Genomic DNA, 18274 nt, shown 5'->3' with positions numbered 1-18274 from the left:
TAAAGAAAAGTTTCTAGTAAAAAACTAAAGTAAAGTAGTTGAATTATTATGTGAACTGAGTCTGAAAAAAAGGCAGATTAATTCGATTTTTGTGCTTGAAATAAATCAATAAAAAAAGGAAATTGCAATACAAACTGAAAGAAATTAACTGTTGAATTTGATTAAATTCATTTTAACATCTTTGTTTTCATTTCTAGTTACAATTTCCATGTAATTCATCATCCAATTGTCTTGAATTTAATCAAACATATTTCTGCATCTGTGTTTTCATTTCTAGTACATTTCCCACGTAATTTAACCTCCAATAGTCTAAGGTGCATCCCCTTCAAATGCCACAGATAACTTAAGAACATCAAATACAAGGTATCTCTTCATTGGAACAGCAAGGATAACATGTTTGAAATGTTTTAGATAATTTTTGATACTCCATGTGTTATAAAAACTCTGCTGAGAGATAGTGGTGGGAGCTGACTTCCTCAGGATATCCTGTCTGCGTTCTTCCTTACAAGGCACACTTACACAACTAAAATGTTCAAGGTCTGACCCACCCAACTACAAACATTATACATTTTGTATCAGGACCAAACAAATATTTTTTGCCTTTATTTCCCCCCTGAGAAATGTAAGTCAGACAATTGTACACAGGATTTTCAATAAGTTTCTACTTTAAAACACAACATTCTAGGTTATAATTCCACCACTGGTCATAAGTAGTCTAGGTTATGAATTTCATCCACTGGACATAAGCATGCAAGGTTATATATTTCAACTATTCATCATAATACATAAGATTATATTTCAATCCTTGATCAAAGCATAACCAGTGGTTGAAATGTATTCTAGCATAGTACGGCGTGTAGGCATGTCGTTGTGTAGTTGTGTCAGTTTATAGATGTGTCATTGTGTCAGTTTATAGGTGTCATTGTGTAGGTGTGTCATTGTGTAGTTGTGTCATTGTGTAGGTGTGTCATTGTGTAGTGGTGTCAGTTTATAGGTATGTTGTTGTGTAAGTTTATAGGTGTGTTGTTTTGTAGTTGTGTCAGTTTATAGGTGTCATTGTGTAGTTGTGTCGGTTTATAGGTGTGTCGTTTTGTAGGTGTGTCATTGTGTAGGTGTGTCATTGTGTAGGTGTGTCATTGTGTAGGTGTGTAATTGTGTAGTTGTGTCATGGTGTAGTTGTGTCATTGTCATTGTGTAGGTGTGTGATTGTGTAGTATTGTCATTGTGTAGGTGTGGCATTGTGTAGGTGTGTCTTTGTGTATTTGTGTCATTGTGTAGGTGAGTCATTGTGTAGTTGTGCCATTGTGTAGTTGTGTCATTCTGTAGGTGTGTCATTGTCTAGGTGTGTCATTGTGTTGTTGTGTCGGTTTATAGATGTGTCGTTTTGTAGGTGTGTCACTGTGTAGGTGTGTCATTATGTAGTGGTGTCAGTTTATAGGTATCATTGTGTAGTTGTGTCATTGGGTAGGTGTGTCAGTGTGTAGGTGTGTCATTGGGTAGGTGGGTCATTGTGTAGGTGTGTCTTTGTGTATTTGTGTCATTGTCATTGTGTAGGTGAGTTATTGTGTAGGAGTGTCATTGTGTAGGTGAGTCATTGTGTAGGTGTGTAATTGTGTAGTTGTGTCAGTGTGTAGGTGTGTCGTTGGGTAGTTGTGTCATTGTCATTGTGTAGGTGAGTCATTGTGTAGGTGTGTCCTTGTGTACGTGTGTCATTGTGTGGGTGTGTGATTGTGTAGTATTGTCATTGTGTAGGTGAGTCATTGTGTAGGTGTGTGATTGTGTAGTTGTGTCAGTGTGTAGGTGTGTCATTATGTAGTTGTGTCATTGTGGAGGTGTGTCATTGTGTGGGTGTGTGATTGTGTAGTATTGTCATTGTGTAGGTGAGTCATTGTGTAGGTGTGTAATTGTGTAGTTGTGTCAGTTTATAGGGGTGTCGTTTTGTAGGTGTGGCATTGTGTAGGTGTGTCTTTGTGTAGTTGTGTCATTCTGTAGGTGTGTCATTGTGTAGGTGTGTCATTGTGTAGTTGTGTCAATGTGTGTCTATGCGTGAACCTAACCATTTACCAAACACCACTTTAACTCAGACACCCCTACATATTTAAACTGGACTTACCCAGTCTTTGATTTGGTAAGGTTCAAATGTGACTTTAGGGGTGAATGGGTTAAACACGGAGTAGTCTCCCTTGTTTAATTCATTCACTCCTGAAATTTCATAATGAACTATTCCAACCTTTGAATTAGAGGAGTTCAAATGTGTCTTCAGGGGTGAATGAGTTTATACATCAACAGCCCTCACTCATTACCATGGTAGATATTTATATCAATCCCACCACTCAGCTAATCTCCACACACCCCAACCTTGACTCTTGATCCAGCCTATATATATAAATCTATATACCTATAAATCAATTACTACCATTAAATGTAATTAACAAAATCATCTGATTCAACCAAACAGAAGGGAAACTTGAAACAATACAATATAATAATACAACGGGCTAATTACATTGTGAGCGAGTCAGTGACCAGAGGAGCTAAGGTTATAATATTATCAGTAGCCGCGGCGTGGAGAAGGTACTCTACCCAGGTCAACACGAGGACAGACAGATGAACAGATATAGTTGTCATCTCAAATATTTATACATCAGGGCTTTTTTATACACAACAATATCACACACTCCTACAGTACACATTTTGTTATACACCAACTCTACAACACTTTTAGGGGCCTCAGAAATGGGGGCAATAGGGTGTTTTATGATTAGGAATACAGCAATTAATTTCATTTCAGAACAAGGTGAATAATGCTATAAAGGAGAACAGATTTACTATCAAAATTGCTCTTAACATCTAATTGTCTAAGAATCCCTTCAAATTGAAAATTAAAATATCTAGATATTTAATGCATGATTTATTTCAGCAATGGAAGCCACACAATTACGGTAAAAGATCGTGCCTAATCCAGTTTAAATGAACGCTACATCTCCTGAGCAAAGTAAAGCCCCCTCATCTCATCTCTTACGACAATCTTTGTCATCATGCCTTCCAATCGAACACGCCTCAATATGGGCCACTAGTCAAAATCCAATCAACTGTACATTTCAATGAAAAGGAAGAAAACATTTGGAGTAGATCAAGTGAGAAATGTGAGCTAGAAATGTCGTTACAAATCCACCATTAAATGAGAAGATCATGTCTACAGAACATCTCCAGACAGAGGGATGCGGAGGGGGACAGAGGGGACAGAGGGGTACAGAGGGGGACATAGGGGAACAGAGGGGACAGAGGGGAACAGAGGGGGATAGAGGGGAACAGAGGGGACAGAGGGGAACAGAGGGGGACATAGGGGAACAGAGGGGACATAGGGGAACAGAGGGAACAGAGGGGGACATAGGGGTACAGAGGGGAACAGAGGGGGACATAGGGGAACAGAGGGGACAGAGGGGGACATAGGGGAACAGAGGGGACAGGGGGGAACAGAGGGGGACAGGGGGGGACAGAGGGGACATAGGGGAAAAGTGGGGGCAGAGGTGTACAGAGGGGACAGAGGGGGGCATAGGAGAACAGAGGGGGCAGAGGGGGGCATAGGGGGACAGAGGGGGCAGAGGTGTACAGAGGGGACAGAGGGGGCAGAGGTGTAAAGAGGGGGACATAGGGGTACAGAGGGAGACATAGGGGAACAGAGGGGGACAGGGGGGGACATAGGGGTACAGAGGGAGACATAGGGGAACAGAGAGGACATAGGGGAACAGAGAGGACATAGGGGAACAGAGGGAAGGGGGGGGGAAAAGGGGGTACAGAGGGGAACAGAGTGGGACATAGGGAAACAGAGGGGACATAGGGGAACAGAGGGGACAGAGGGGAACAGAGGGGGACAGAGGGGGACATAGGGGTACAGAGGGGGACATAGGGGAACAGAGGGGAACAGAGGGGGACATAGGGGAACAGAGGGGACAGAGGGGAACATAGGGGACAGAGGGGACAGAGGGGACAGAGGGGACAGAGGGGACAGAGGGGTACAGAGGGGACAGAGGGTGACAGAGGGGAACGGAGGAAAACGGAGGGGGACAGAGGGGGACAGAGGGGGACAGAGGGGGACATAGGGGAACAGAGGGGACAGAGGGGGCAGAGGGGAACAGAAGGGGACAAAGGGAAACAGAGGGAACAGAGGGGACAGAGGGGAACAGAGGGGACATAGGGGAACAGAGGGGACATAGGGGAACAGAGGGACACAGAGGGGGACATAGGGGTACAGAGGGGAACAGAGGGGAACAGAGGGGGACATAGGGGAACAGAAGGGAACAGAGGGAACAGAGGGGAACAGAGGGGACAGGGGAACAGAGGGAACAGAGGGGAACATAGGGGTACAGAGGGGGACATAGGGGAACAGAGGGGACAGAGGGTGACAGAGGGGAACATAGGGGAACAGAAGGGACAGAGGGGAACAGAGGTGGACAGAGGGGACAGAGGGGACAGAGGGGAACAGAGGGGACAGAGGGGAACAGAGGGGACAGAGGGGACAGAGGGTGACAGAGGGGAACAGAGGAAAACGGAGGGGGACGGAGGGGACCAGAGGGGGACATAGGGTGACATAGGGGAACAGAGGGGACAGAGGGGAACAGAGGGGGACATAGGGAAACAGAGGGGACAGAGGGGAACAGAGGGGACAGAGGGTGACAGAGGGGAACAGAGGGGACAGAGGGGAACAGGGGGGGACATAGGGGAACAGAAGGGACAGAGGAAAACGGAGGGGGACGGAGGAGGACATAGGGTGACAGAGGGGAACAGAGGGGACAGAGGGGTACAGAGAGGAACATAGGGGTACAGAGAGGAACATAGGGGAACAACCAACAAATCTATTTTCAGCAATTAGGTCAACTAAGTATATGAAATTTGTATGCTTTGCTTCATAAATAAACAGCAAGGAAGGGTCAGTGGTATCCAGCGTTTTAATTGTAGGCCATGGCATTCATAGATGATGTGAATGCCATATGAATTTGGAAGGGAATATATTGTAAACAGACTCACTATATATACGTACCTTTTTTCTTGGCTGCCTCAATCATTGTCTCATACTGCTGCCGATGTCTCTCCGCCTCCTCAGGGTCTTTAGTAGGCAGGTTCCTGTTAACATTTTCTCACATGAAATACCTCACACAAAGGGTCATATTGAACAGGTCAAACATGGTCACAATAGACAGGTCACAAAGGGTCACATTACACAGGTCACACAGGGTCACATCAAACAGATCATACAAAGGGTAAAACAGTCACAATACACAGGTCATACAGGATCACAATAGACAGGTCATACAGGATCACAATAGACAGGTCATACAGGGTCACAATAGACAGGTCATACAGGATCACAATAGACAGGTCATATATGGTCACAATAGAAGGTCATACAGGATCACAATAGACAGGTCATATAGGGTCACAATAGACAGGTCATATATGGTCACAATAGACAGGTCATATAGGGTCACAATAGACAGGTCATACAGGATCACAACAGACAGTTCATACAGGATCACTATAGACAGGTCATACAGGATCACAAAAGATACATCACACATTACAGGACATTCAATAGGTTAATTTAGACAGGTCAAAAAGTGTTACATTAGACAGGTCTTGTATTTTTGTGAACCCTTCAGCATTGTTCATATGATCAGAGAGGGTATAATCCAAAGGTTAAACCAGCTACAAAAATGGGAAGAGCTTTATGAGACGGTTTTTGAGCATCTTCAGATGGACTGTTTATAAGCATTACCTCATGGGCCTGTTTCAAGCAATGATCAGTTCTTTTTACAAGCACAAACCTATTTACACAGTTATGTGTCTACTGAGATGAGCCAGTTTGAAGTCAAATGACATGGGCCTTCTGAGGTATTTTTAGGGACATTATTGAACCTGCTTTGTTTACATGGTCTGTTTTTGCCCTACTGTTATAAGCCTGATTTGAGGAGTCTATATTGGCATGATCATGTTTTGTGTCTACCAACATGGACCTGTATTATGCATACGTTATGGTCCTGTTTTGAGCATAGTGATATTCCTCTCTAATCAGCTTACTATTGTATATGTTCTGAAAATTAAGTCCAAAGGACCAACACATAATCTCTAACTCTTAGTAGGGTTTGCATTTACTACAGGACAACGAAATAGCGTGTTTTTTTGTATTTCTAGTGAAATGCAATAGATATGGATGGGCTTATTATCAGGCAGGTGGTTATTACCAGATAAATAGGATATACTTACATGGGTCTGTTTTCGAGTATCAGGGCTGTGGTTGACATGACCTCAATGTCCTGTTTCTTTCCTGTCTTGCATGAAGGGTTCTGACCTTCCCGCTGTTTGGATTGGAACTCGTGAGAGATCTGCTGGGGGTCTTTAGAAGGCACCTGCTTCGGTGTCACTCGCCCAAACAGCTTCCATCCCTGTTGTTCAGACTCAGGCTCTAGGTCTTTAGGTTTCCGTGAAAATATATTTCTGAAAAATAAACAAAATAATTAGTAATCATCAGTGGCTCTTGGAATGACAGCAAGCAATTTCAAAGCAATTCCTTGTTTCAAACCTTTAATGCATTCAGCTATTTCCACAAAGCAGAATTTTAAATTTAAGTCTCCTCTGTTTTGGCTACAACCTGTGTTGCACAGTTATCTTGGACACAGAATTATTTCTGAATTCTTGACCGAGAATACAGTACCATAAAATTATTAAATCAATATGACATTAGCAAATATATATTTCCATCAAGCAATGATAGAGATGTTCTTCTTTTTTCTGGTCACAGTAAAATAACCAAAACACTATTGGAACTGAAAAAGCAAAACGACAAAGTAATTAATTACCTGCTTTTCATCACATCAACACTAGATGTCCATAAGAACCTATTAACTACACCCTCTTACTTCATATGTAAACCATCCAACCCATTCATAAATCCTGGTGTCTGGTGTTTGTATAAACAATCACAAAGGTATTATTTACATGGTAAATTGCTGATGGAGATCACCTACCTGCGTGAAACCATTCCATACAGGGTAAGTATAGGGGAAGTGTCAGGACGATGTTGCTGGATGTGGCTGTCGTGTGTAAGACAAACACGCCCCCTTGTTAGGGTCATGTTATGTGGCACACTTACATTACCACGTTACAGGCTCGGTAATGGATACCCATAAAGTTGGATAAGCCATTAAGTCTGGTAGTATAGTGTCCTGTGGTAGGGACAGACTGGTCAGTTACAGTATCTGACCAGGCAATATAGTGTCCTGTAGAAGGGACGGACTGATCAGTAACAGTATCTGACCAGGTAATAATATAAAGTGTCCTGTAGTAGGGACAGACCGGTCAGTTACATTATCTCACCAGGTAATAAAGTGTCCTGTAGTAGGGACAGACTGGTCAGTTACAGTATCTGACCAGCCCCAGGTAATAAATTGTCTTGTAGTAGGGACAGACTGGTCAGTTACAGAATCTAACCAGGTAATAAAGTGTCCTGTAGTAGGGACAGACTGGTCAGTTACAGTATCTGACCAGCCCCGGGTAATGAATTGTCTTGTAGTAGGGACAGACTGGTCAGTTACAGAATCTAACCAGGTAATAAAGTGTCCTGTAGTAGGGACAGACCAGTCAGTTACATTATCTGGCCAGGTAATATAGTGTCCTGTAGTAGGGACAGACCGGTCAGTTACATTATCTGGCCAGGTAATATATAGTGTCTAATAGCGATAGGGACAGACTGGTTAGTTTCAGATATAACCTGGAACAATAGTGCCCTGTAGTTGGGACAGACTGGTTAGTTACAGTACCATACCAGGTAATATAACATCCTATAGTAGAGACAGAATGGTCAGTTATCTGCCCAGGTTTATACAGTGTCATGCAGTGTGGACACACTGGTCAGTTACACTTTATGCATAACATTAAGGAATATAGGCAATTCTCTAGCTAATTGCATCAAGGCTGCAGCTATTTGTTAAATCAGTTTATGTAAGCATCTGAAATCCTTCCCTTCACCAATACCACTGTACGTGTCTACAATTGTGTATTTTATAGTAGGGACCCCGTAGGTGTCTTCATATGTATTTTATAGTAGGGACAAATTGAAATCGTGTACATCCATAAACAGTTACTTATGCTCCTACACACCATGGTTGATGTAAGACCAGCCCTACAATATGTGACCTCACTAACATCTACAGGATACCAACCCTTATAGGCCAGCTTGTAGGTTACAGTAACAAAAACACTTAATAACACTTACCACACCTAATACTGTAAACTTGTTAGTTCCATGGCTTCCTTATATACGCAGAAGTTATAAAAAAAAGACTCTAAAACTGTTAATTGGTAAGATGTTACAGTATTTATCTACAATAATCCCAGAGGAATAATGGGGGAGGGGATGGGGCAACACAGAAAGTCTTACTCAAAGTAAGGAGCGGGTTTATTGGAGGACAATGAAGTAGCATTAGTTAGTATTTTCACTGTAGAGTATTTGACTTGGGTGAGCTTATTACCAGATATAGGCTTATTGTCTGATAAATATGGTAATTTCATTTGCTACATTTTTAGTGATGCACTATTATTTGTATAGGGAAAATATAGATGTCCCCGTGTCAGAAATATATCAGGCATAATGCATTGTTTATTAATTGGTATGATCGTCTACTGTTTGCGAAAATTAAATAACCTTGTTAGATATGGTATGAAGGTCAAGTTTGTTAGCATTGAAAATGACATAGACCCAATGAAAGTTTCTACAGATCAATCCCTAGTTCGGGGTAAAATATCTATGAATATTTAAACCTGCTGTAGACTATCACGCACCCACTGCTGTCACTCTAAACTACCGGTACATGTAACATGCACGTCCAGGATTAAAGCACTGGTTCTGTACTCAAACACAAAGCTGTTTATGAAATCCTAAATATCCAAATTGATCTGTGACAAAAAATATAGCAAACAGACAACTCCCACCAGAACAAATATGTAGGGGCATGGACATAGAGAGTAGTACTCTAAAACTAAAACTTCACTTGAGCACTGTCTGCTAGCCGGGTAAGACTGATGTATAGTGTTTTAACAATCAAATTATCAATAGTTAAAGGCAAAGTGATTTCGAAACCTTGTATTTCCATTTCTAAGTTAGTGAAGCATCAGATGGATTTCTTGTGCAATTATATCCCAGTTTGGCATAACAAGTGTTGCATGCTGCTCGTATATGTAGATTTGCAAGTGTTAGATAGAAATCTAACCAGTCAGCTTCACAATATTGACCAATGATGCTGCAAAACTACACACATATATATATATGCAGAACATAAGATATAAGACAGTTTATTCCACAAAGTTTTATGATGAAAAAGTCTATGACAAATGTGTGTAGTTCATAAAAGACTCTTTCATGCTATCTTCATGGTACACACATCAATATCGATCTCCTCAAAATTTCCATGACATTCTTTAGAAAGTAAAGTTGAGTAAATTGTATGCAAGTACATTCATCCTAACCCAAGTGACTTAAGCCAGTATGTGTCAACATGGTCAAAAGAGCTCCTGAGAGTAAACTTTACACTTGCTTCACAGATATACTTCCCATCAAGCTGGTGCCCATGTGTACAGCTGGGTCGACTGGAAAAATTGGGATCAGATTTCGTATGAACAGAACGTACAATGTACATATAGACAATGTGAGTAAAACCATCCTGTGAGGTGTGATGTCTAACCTGGAGTTATTGAAATCATTATCAATAAATCTCAATGTCATGTTTATAAATGTTTCTTTTGAAGTTTTCTCTGAAAGTTGTTGTTATTTTTCTTTTATTTCAGACCTAACAGATTTGTAAGAATAAAATCTACGTACCGGTATCTATATTGTTCTATAACAAGAGGCCCATGGGCCTTAACGGTCACCTGAGTCCTACAGTTCCAGTTCAATCAGCGTAGCAGAACTTGACTTTAAGTTTGAAATAGTTTTTCAAAATGGCGGCCGCGGCGGCCATATTGGATTTCTGAACGACCCGTAAAATAACAATACTTTGTCAGGACCATGAGTTGATTATTCCTACAAACTTGCAGTTCAATCGGCCCAGCAGAACTAGACTTTAAGTTTGCAATAGGTTTTCAAAATGGCGGCCGCGGCGGCCATATTGGATTTCTGAACGACACGTAAAATAACAATACTTTGTCAGGACCATGAGTTGATTATTCCTACAAACTTGCAGTTCAATCGGCCCAGCAGAACTCGACTTTAAGTTTGAAATAGTTTGTCAAAATGGCGGCCGTGGCGGGCATATTGGATTTCTGATCGACCCGAAAAATGACAACACTTTGTCAGGACCATGTGGCGATCATTCCTACCAACTTTCAGTTCAATCAGCCCAGCAGAACTTGACTTGAAGTTTTAAATAGTTTTTCAAAATGGCGGCCGCGGCGGCCATATTGGATTTCTGATCGACCCGAAATATAACAACACTTTGTCAGGACCATGATTCGATCATTCCTACAAAGTTTCAGTTCAATCGGCCCAGCAGAACTCGACTTTAAGTTTGAAATAGTTTTTCAAAATGGCGGCCATGGCGGCCATATTGGATTTCTGAACGACACGTAAAATAACAATACTTTGTCAGGACCATGATTCGATCATTCCTACAAAGTTTCAGTTCAATCGGCCCAGCAGAACTAGACTTTAAGTTTGAAATGTAAAATGTTAACGGACGACGGACGACGACGGACGGAAACGGATAGCAATAGGTCACTTGAGCTAAAGCTCAGGTGACCTAAAAATCTTCAACAAAAACGGAGTATGATGAAGGTGTTTTAATGGTTGTAAATATATATGGTGTACATGTTTATGTGCTATCTACCTATGCGGACAATTAAACAAGCACCTTGTCTATATAAATATGTCCTAACTTCCCTGCAGTGGTGTAGGTAGGCAGGCAGGGTTCGTGTTTTATGTACTGGGATATATAGGCATAGGTCAAGGATGTCAATGACAGTAAACATCACTCTCAGAAATTATATATTACACGGTTCAGATATGTGGAGAGTGCTACCAGCTGTGACTTAAAGAAACGCTTTACAATCAAATGTATGTTGTGTACATGTACAAGACCTGAATTAGTGAATTTTAAACAAAATATGAAATAAGTAATCTCATAACAGACGTATACCTATACACCTTTATTTCGCCATGCCCTCTGATGTACTAACACCTATTTCATATATACCTGATTATGAATTCCTTTGGCCCAAGGACTATGATTAACAAAAAAAAAATAAGCGCTAACTTCTTCCTGGCTTATTTCTCCCTATGTGTGTATGCCTGCGTGTGTGCTGGAGATGTAGTGTGTTGTTTGTAGTGAACACTACAGCACAGATACCGCAACACCCACCCCAGACCAATTTATACTCCACCAGGGATGTTGGAGTTGTGTGGTCAGGAGAAAAACACTTTCTCTGAATATCAATGCGTATGACATCTTCGGTGATCAAACCCTGGACGCCTGCGTGGAAGGCCGGAGTGTTAACCACTCGACCAAACCGCCCATTAACTAAAAGCTGCTCAAACGTTCTTAAGGAATAGTTTTTAAAGGAAAATTGAACGATGACTGAATATTTTGCTTCAGCAATAGCTCTTTTGGCCTTTGGTCTGAACATTAAACCTAAACTATGTAGCTCTTTTGGCCTTTGGTCTGAATATTAAACCTAAACTATGTAGCTCTTTTGGCCTTTGGTCTGAACATTAAACCTAAACTATGTAGCTCTTTTGGCAAGTTCTTGTCCAAACTTTGAAATGGGACATACAGACAGATACTGAGCATTAAATAGGTAGTTTGGTAAAGGACCTGTTACAGGAACAAAAGAATTTTGCCCACAAAGCAATTTAACCATTACTGGGTTATATTTGTAGCTCCCTAATACACGACCCATGAGATATTTTTAAAAAATTAAAAAGGTCCCCAGGGCCTGGGCTATGAACTATTTAGTGCCGCCTTGCAAAGGTGTACGACAGGGTTCACTTTTTTGTGGGCAAAATTCTTTTGTTCCTGTAACAGGTCCTTTGAACGAGTAACACGTACTGGTCTGGGACATGCACTCTATAACCTGTAATTACAGCTATCTGTGACCACTGACCATAAAACACTTGTCCTATGATGGAATATCAAACACACCTGTATGTTTATTTATCAAAATGATCTTACCTGTAAAAGTACAAAGTTAACAGCATCAGTCTATATATACCAGGTATGAACCCTTTAATCTGCTTTTTTACTGTTCCTAATACAGGCCTAGGTATGACATTATTAACTCATTCACCCCTGAACTTTCACAATGAACTATTCCAACCTTTAAATTGGAAGAGCTCAAATGTGTCTTCAGGGGTGAATGAGTTAAGTTGTAAAGGATTGGCAAACTATACATTTTATATAAAACTTTAGTACCATACACCTCTGGTCAATTTATACGAAATACAGTAAAACTTTGTTACACTGTCACCATTTGAACAGCCAAACTTTGGTGTTAAATAGAGTTTGGCGATACACTGAGGGAGATACAAGCAGAAAATAATCAGAAAAGATAGGAAAAAAGTTTGAATTTATTGGCAGTATTCTGTAAGTAGAAAATGAAATTAAGACACAATATAATGTCAGCCATATGCATAGATTGCATAATCCTGATCAAACAATACCATAGCTGGATTAGCAGTTTAGTAATATGCAATTATGAGGCACTTTGAATTGAATGCAAATTTTGTAATTACAATGCATAATCAATTATTATTCAGGAATGTCAACTTCATTTAGATAACAGCTACTGTTCACTAGTGAAACAGGTAATTTTATATGGCTGTAGACTACATTACAATCATAGACATGTGTAAGTAAGCTATAGACAAACGTTCTATAGATGTTGACTACACCTGTGGCCCTCACCAGCAGCCCCGATCGTATCTAATAGAGCACATTATTCTCCTTGATGTGTCATAGAACGATGATTCCCCAACTATCAGGACAAGTTTACACAGACAATACAAGTGTTAGGGGGTTTACTACCATGTGTCCTCTATAACATATATTTGGCTCACATCCACATTATTAAGTGATACACCTGTCTACAAGGCAATCCACATACAGTACACACATCAATGGTGTGGAGTTGGTGCAGCCTGCTCCAGTATCCTCACTACAGTTGTTTGTAAATAACAGTTATCAATCACCAAGGTGAAGGACAAGTGCATCAAATATTTATTAAAATTCTCATATTTGAAATTAACATAAATATTCCTGATCCTCTACATCTGAAGTGTCTTACTTAATTATGTTAACTTGTAACGGTGAAAAAGTTTTTAAAAAGATTTCATGAGAACCAGACTAAAGAGGGTCTAATGAATTCCCAGCACATGACCCACACTTTATTAGCTGCATATAAAGTGACATTTAAGTATTAATTATCAAATATTTTCCCACACCTTACTTGCACATGGAGCCAAAGGCTGCCCAGAATGTTACACTAATTATGTGCGGTTCACTTACATCCTGCACGTGTTAGCTATAGGCTGCTTAACACTTACTGGTACAGGTATCGGTACACGGAAGTCCAGATCCAGGGACTGGTATCAACTGGTATAGACACGAGATACAGCAGTGACTTCAATACAGGTACAGACACAAGCAATGGCATACTAGAAAGGATAAAACTACCTACATCCTCTACATATTTCAACCTTCTGATACCAGCTGGAAAGTAGAATTTTAAGCCACAGGAATATTAAAAACCCCAAATTAAAAGTAAGCCTCTTGATATGAAATATATCCTAATGTATCTCTTTCAAAGTATTAACAAAGTTGGCCCTATAGAACTCAAGTTACAGCTATTGTTGTCTCAACCAATCAGAGGCTATGGTAGCCATCTTGAATCCCAAAACTTAAAAGTTGGTCATTTGAGGGAGTATAACAACAGGGTTATGATACACTGCAGATTCACAGACAAAACTAAAGGAAAGATAACAGGGAAATAGCTATAAAGAAACATAAATACTTGGAGAGGGAAACATTGGGACAGATAAACAGGCAAAAGATAGACAGAAATTAATAATACGAAGAGAAAGATAGCTATAGAGATACACAAAACTGTGACGCTGATTACAAAGATATTTCGGAGATTTATAACTGCTGATATAAGGACAGATACAAAATGTAGGTAGGGGTATAGACATATACCATATAATGAGTAACGTAGGGGTATATAGACATATACCATATACGAGTAACGTAGGGGTATAGACATATACCATATAATGAGTAACGTAGGGGTATAGACATACCCTATAATGAGTAACGTAGGGGCATAGACATATACCATATAAAGAGTAACGTAGGGGTATATTGACATATACCATATACGAGTAATGTAGGGGTATAGACATACACCATATAATGAGTAACGCAGGGGAATATAGACATAGACCATATACGAGGAACGTAGGGGTATAGACAGATACCATATAATGAGTAGGGTAGTGGTATAGACATATCCCATATAATGAGTAACGAAGGGGTATAGACATATGCCATATAATGAGTAACGTAGGGGTATAGACATACCATATAATGAGCAACATCTTTAAGCCTGCAGCCCACATAAGAAAATCTTTGCCTCATAATCACATACTCATTTACTGTTGAGTTTTTTAGATATTGCTTTTGGCAAGCAGCAGGCAGACAGGTGATTAGGTAATTATCACCTCAGTCAGAGGAAGCAGGGCTGACACAGATGTTCTCAAGGCTAGAGTGTATAACCATGTACCATGTATACATCATAATGTAATCCTAGTTTTCGTGTTGATCTTTCACTCTATCAACTTTGGCTTAAGTGTCTAATCACCATATATGGGTCTATTGAACTTTTAAACACATTAAATATGTAAATTGCAATATGCTTTAAAGTACCTTATTTCTATATCAATGTCATCATTTACTTACACTACAAATATTGTATATCCACCAACACAAGCTGCGATGACACTATATATACTACACATTGGGAAGAAGGTAACAAGCTGTAGATTTCTGTTAGCATTAAATGTACATAGTTTTGTTGAAATTGATTTTGTTTAAATATTTCAAATAAACAAATCACAATCCTTTTGCAGGGTTAAATTCTGTTTATCTATATTCCATTCTCTTTGTTTTGACCTTGGTAACAGACTGTGATTTTAACTAAGAAAATAAAAATATGTTAGCATTTTTATCCTTCAAACTCTGCCTCTGCAGTGTGTGAATCTCCACTACTATACAAACATGACTGTTAAATACATGCTCAAACATCCATAAAAACATTACATAAAAGCCTGAATTTTTAATTCCTCAAATTCCCCACTGTTTTAGATTGGATTGATATCTTTACCAAAAGCAAAAAATTCAGGTTAAAATGGCAACACATGAATGAAGACAATGCATTGTAATCTTACAATGGGATAAACTGTCTGACATGGGATTGGAAATGTACTGAAATATACTGAATACATGTATGTAGTCACCTAATGCATATGTAGTAACCTACGTCTGTGTATCACGATTCTAAATAGAATTTTCCCACTGAAGCTACTTTCACTCAGTACATGACTATCTGTTTATCCAGAAGTCAGATAATAAAGACTAACTACACTGGAATAGTATGTCTGTGTGTGAGGTTCTAGCCACAAAAAACACACCAGACAAAAGACTTCACAGGAACCTGCTCATCAATAACAAACACTCCCTGGTGGCCCTGGCCATCACACGATGTACCAAATAAAATAAAGTCTGCCAGGCCACCCTTATACACGAACCAACTCAGTCTAACCGACATGACCCCTATACACAGGAACCAACTTAGTCTAACCGACATGACCCCTATAAACAGGAACCAACTTAGTCTACCCGACATGACCCCTATAAACAGGAACCAACTTAGTCTAACCGACATGACCCCTATAAACAGGAACCAACTTAGTCTACCCGACATGACCCCTATAAACAGGAACCAACTCAGTCTAACCGACATGCCCCCTATACACAGGAACCAACTTAGTCTAACCGACATGCCCCCTATACACAGGAACCAACTTAGTCTAACCGACATGCCCCCTATACACAGGAACCAACTTAGTCTAACCGACATGACCACTATAAACAGGAACCAACTCAGTCTAACCGACATGACACCTATAAACAGGAACCAACTTAGTCTAACCGACATGCCCCCTATACACAGGAACCAACTTAGTCTAACCGACATGACCCCTCTACACAGGAACCAACTCAGTCTAACCGACATGAACCCTATACACAGGAACCAACTCAGTCTAACCGACATGAACCCTATACACAGGAACCAACTCAGTCTAACCGACATGCCCCCTATACACAGGAACCAACTTAGTCTAACCGACATGACCCCTCTACACAGGAACCAACTCAGTCTAACCGACATGACCCCTATACACAGGAACCAACTTAGTCTAACCGACATGACCACTATAAACAGGAACCAACTCAGTCTAACCGACATGACCCCTATAAACAGGAACCAACTTAGTCTAACCGACATGACCCCTTTAAACAGGAACCAACTCAGTCTAACCGACATGACCCCTATACACAGGAACCAACTTAGTCTAACCGACATGACCCCTCTACACAGGAACCAACTCAGTCTAACCGACATGAACCCTATACACAGGAACCAACTCAGTCTAACAGACATGACCCCTATACACAGGAACCAACTAAGTCTAACCGACATGACCCCTATAAACAGGACCCAACTTAGTCTAACCGACATGACCCCTATAAACAGGAACCAACTTAGTCTAACCGACATGACCCCCATACACAGGAACCAACTCAGTCTAACCGACATGACCCCTATACACAGCAACCAACTTAGTCCATAAATTGACATGAACCAAGTTAGTCCACCTGACTAACCCTTCTATATAGACATGAACCAACTTAGTCTACTAGATCACCATACCAAATATGTCATATGTCCCATTAACAGTCAACAACAACAGACTGAAAATTGCATTGTTTGAAATATTCCCATAATAGTATTATGTGGAGGAAATGATTTCTGATGGCAGACTTAATGGTGTTGTCAATTTTGCGTTCTGACATTATCCAACACTAATATTACAGGATGCAGATACATAAAATAATATGTTCACCTAACGAACAGCGCATACACAACACAAATGAAGCCAGCAATGCTTCAGGCAAGACTTGCTGTTTCTCAATTGTCAGTGATGTGTGCTGGAATTTATAGCTGCACGTTTTTTTTTTAAGCAGACAACGTGATAGCCTGGAACTGGGATACTAGTCGTGGAACCAGCCATTACATTCTTCTTTTCTCTCCTCTGCTTATCTAACTCCCAGTAAATCACCTCTAGGCTGCTGCATTATTTGTGGTAGAACTAATGGAATGAAAACCTCCAGACTGGTAGGAGAGACATTGTGTTTTGGGGATGCTAATTCCTTCTTTCAAGTCAACGTATTATCTTATCTAAGACAGATTTGTCTCCTACAGAATAGTCTCGGTGCCTGATAATCGGATCTAGAATACTTAAATGTCCTTTTGATGGAATCTATCTCTGATTGCCACGACAATAGGACATATTCTATTGACCAATTACAACATGTGACACACTAAAGCAACATTTAAATGTGTGGCTACAGCTTTCTAGGAAAGAGCGAGTCCATCTTTATGTTGCCTGTGGCCTCATAATTTAAATTTGCATCCAATGGGCTTTCATTATTTTCTAAGATATTATCTTTTTTCTGTGACAATTTGTTATTTTATCATAGAGTGCTTGTAGTGCAGGGTAGAGGTCGACATGGGAGGGAATCCCCCACCTTCAAATGAAAGTCGGGGTTTGTGAACCTTTCCTGGAAACTGTTTAGAATGTATATGCTGGATGGTGCATGAAGCTTTCAATATTAATGAAACAGAACCTTTTTCTCTCCAATTGACATTTGTTTTCCTTGACATTTTTTCGTTTTTTTTGGTCCGATATATTTCATGTGGGATTATATCAATGTCAAGATATTGTGAAACTCGTAACACAATGACCTCTTAAAATAAATCCTACCGAACATGGTTCCTGCTTCAAGCTACACTAAAAGGAGCAAGATGGATTTTTTTCAGGGCACTATATATTTAAAGATTGCATCAAGCAGAAACCAATAATTCCTAAATATATACTAGAGTGCTAAGA

General features: G+C 40.2%; 1 protein-coding gene across 3 annotated transcripts in view; it reads right to left on the bottom strand.

Moving 5' to 3' along the window:
• Positions 1 to 18274, bottom strand: part of LOC110464860 (TBC1 domain family member 14-like) — a 48779-nt gene that overhangs the window by 15469 nt on the left and 15036 nt on the right. For 2 of the 3 annotated variants that reach the window (XM_021520309.1, XM_021520319.1), the window contains exons 2-3: positions 6265 to 6495; positions 5042 to 5124 (exon numbers count right to left, since the gene is read on the bottom strand). In XM_021520309.1, the coding sequence (XP_021375984.1) occupies positions 5042 to 5124; positions 6265 to 6495 (314 nt within the window). Of the gene's footprint in view, positions 1 to 5041; positions 5125 to 6264; positions 6496 to 7025; positions 7109 to 18274 lie in introns of those variants that run through there. The other variant, XM_021520327.1, reaches the window with a different exon arrangement.

This window comes from Mizuhopecten yessoensis, unplaced genomic scaffold (assembly GCF_002113885.1).
Source record: "Mizuhopecten yessoensis strain PY_sf001 unplaced genomic scaffold, ASM211388v2 scaffold1539, whole genome shotgun sequence".
NCBI lineage: Eukaryota > Metazoa > Mollusca > Bivalvia > Pectinida > Pectinidae > Mizuhopecten > Mizuhopecten yessoensis.
Note: the sequence above shows the minus strand (reverse complement) of the source record. Positions and strands in the feature narration are given on the sequence as shown.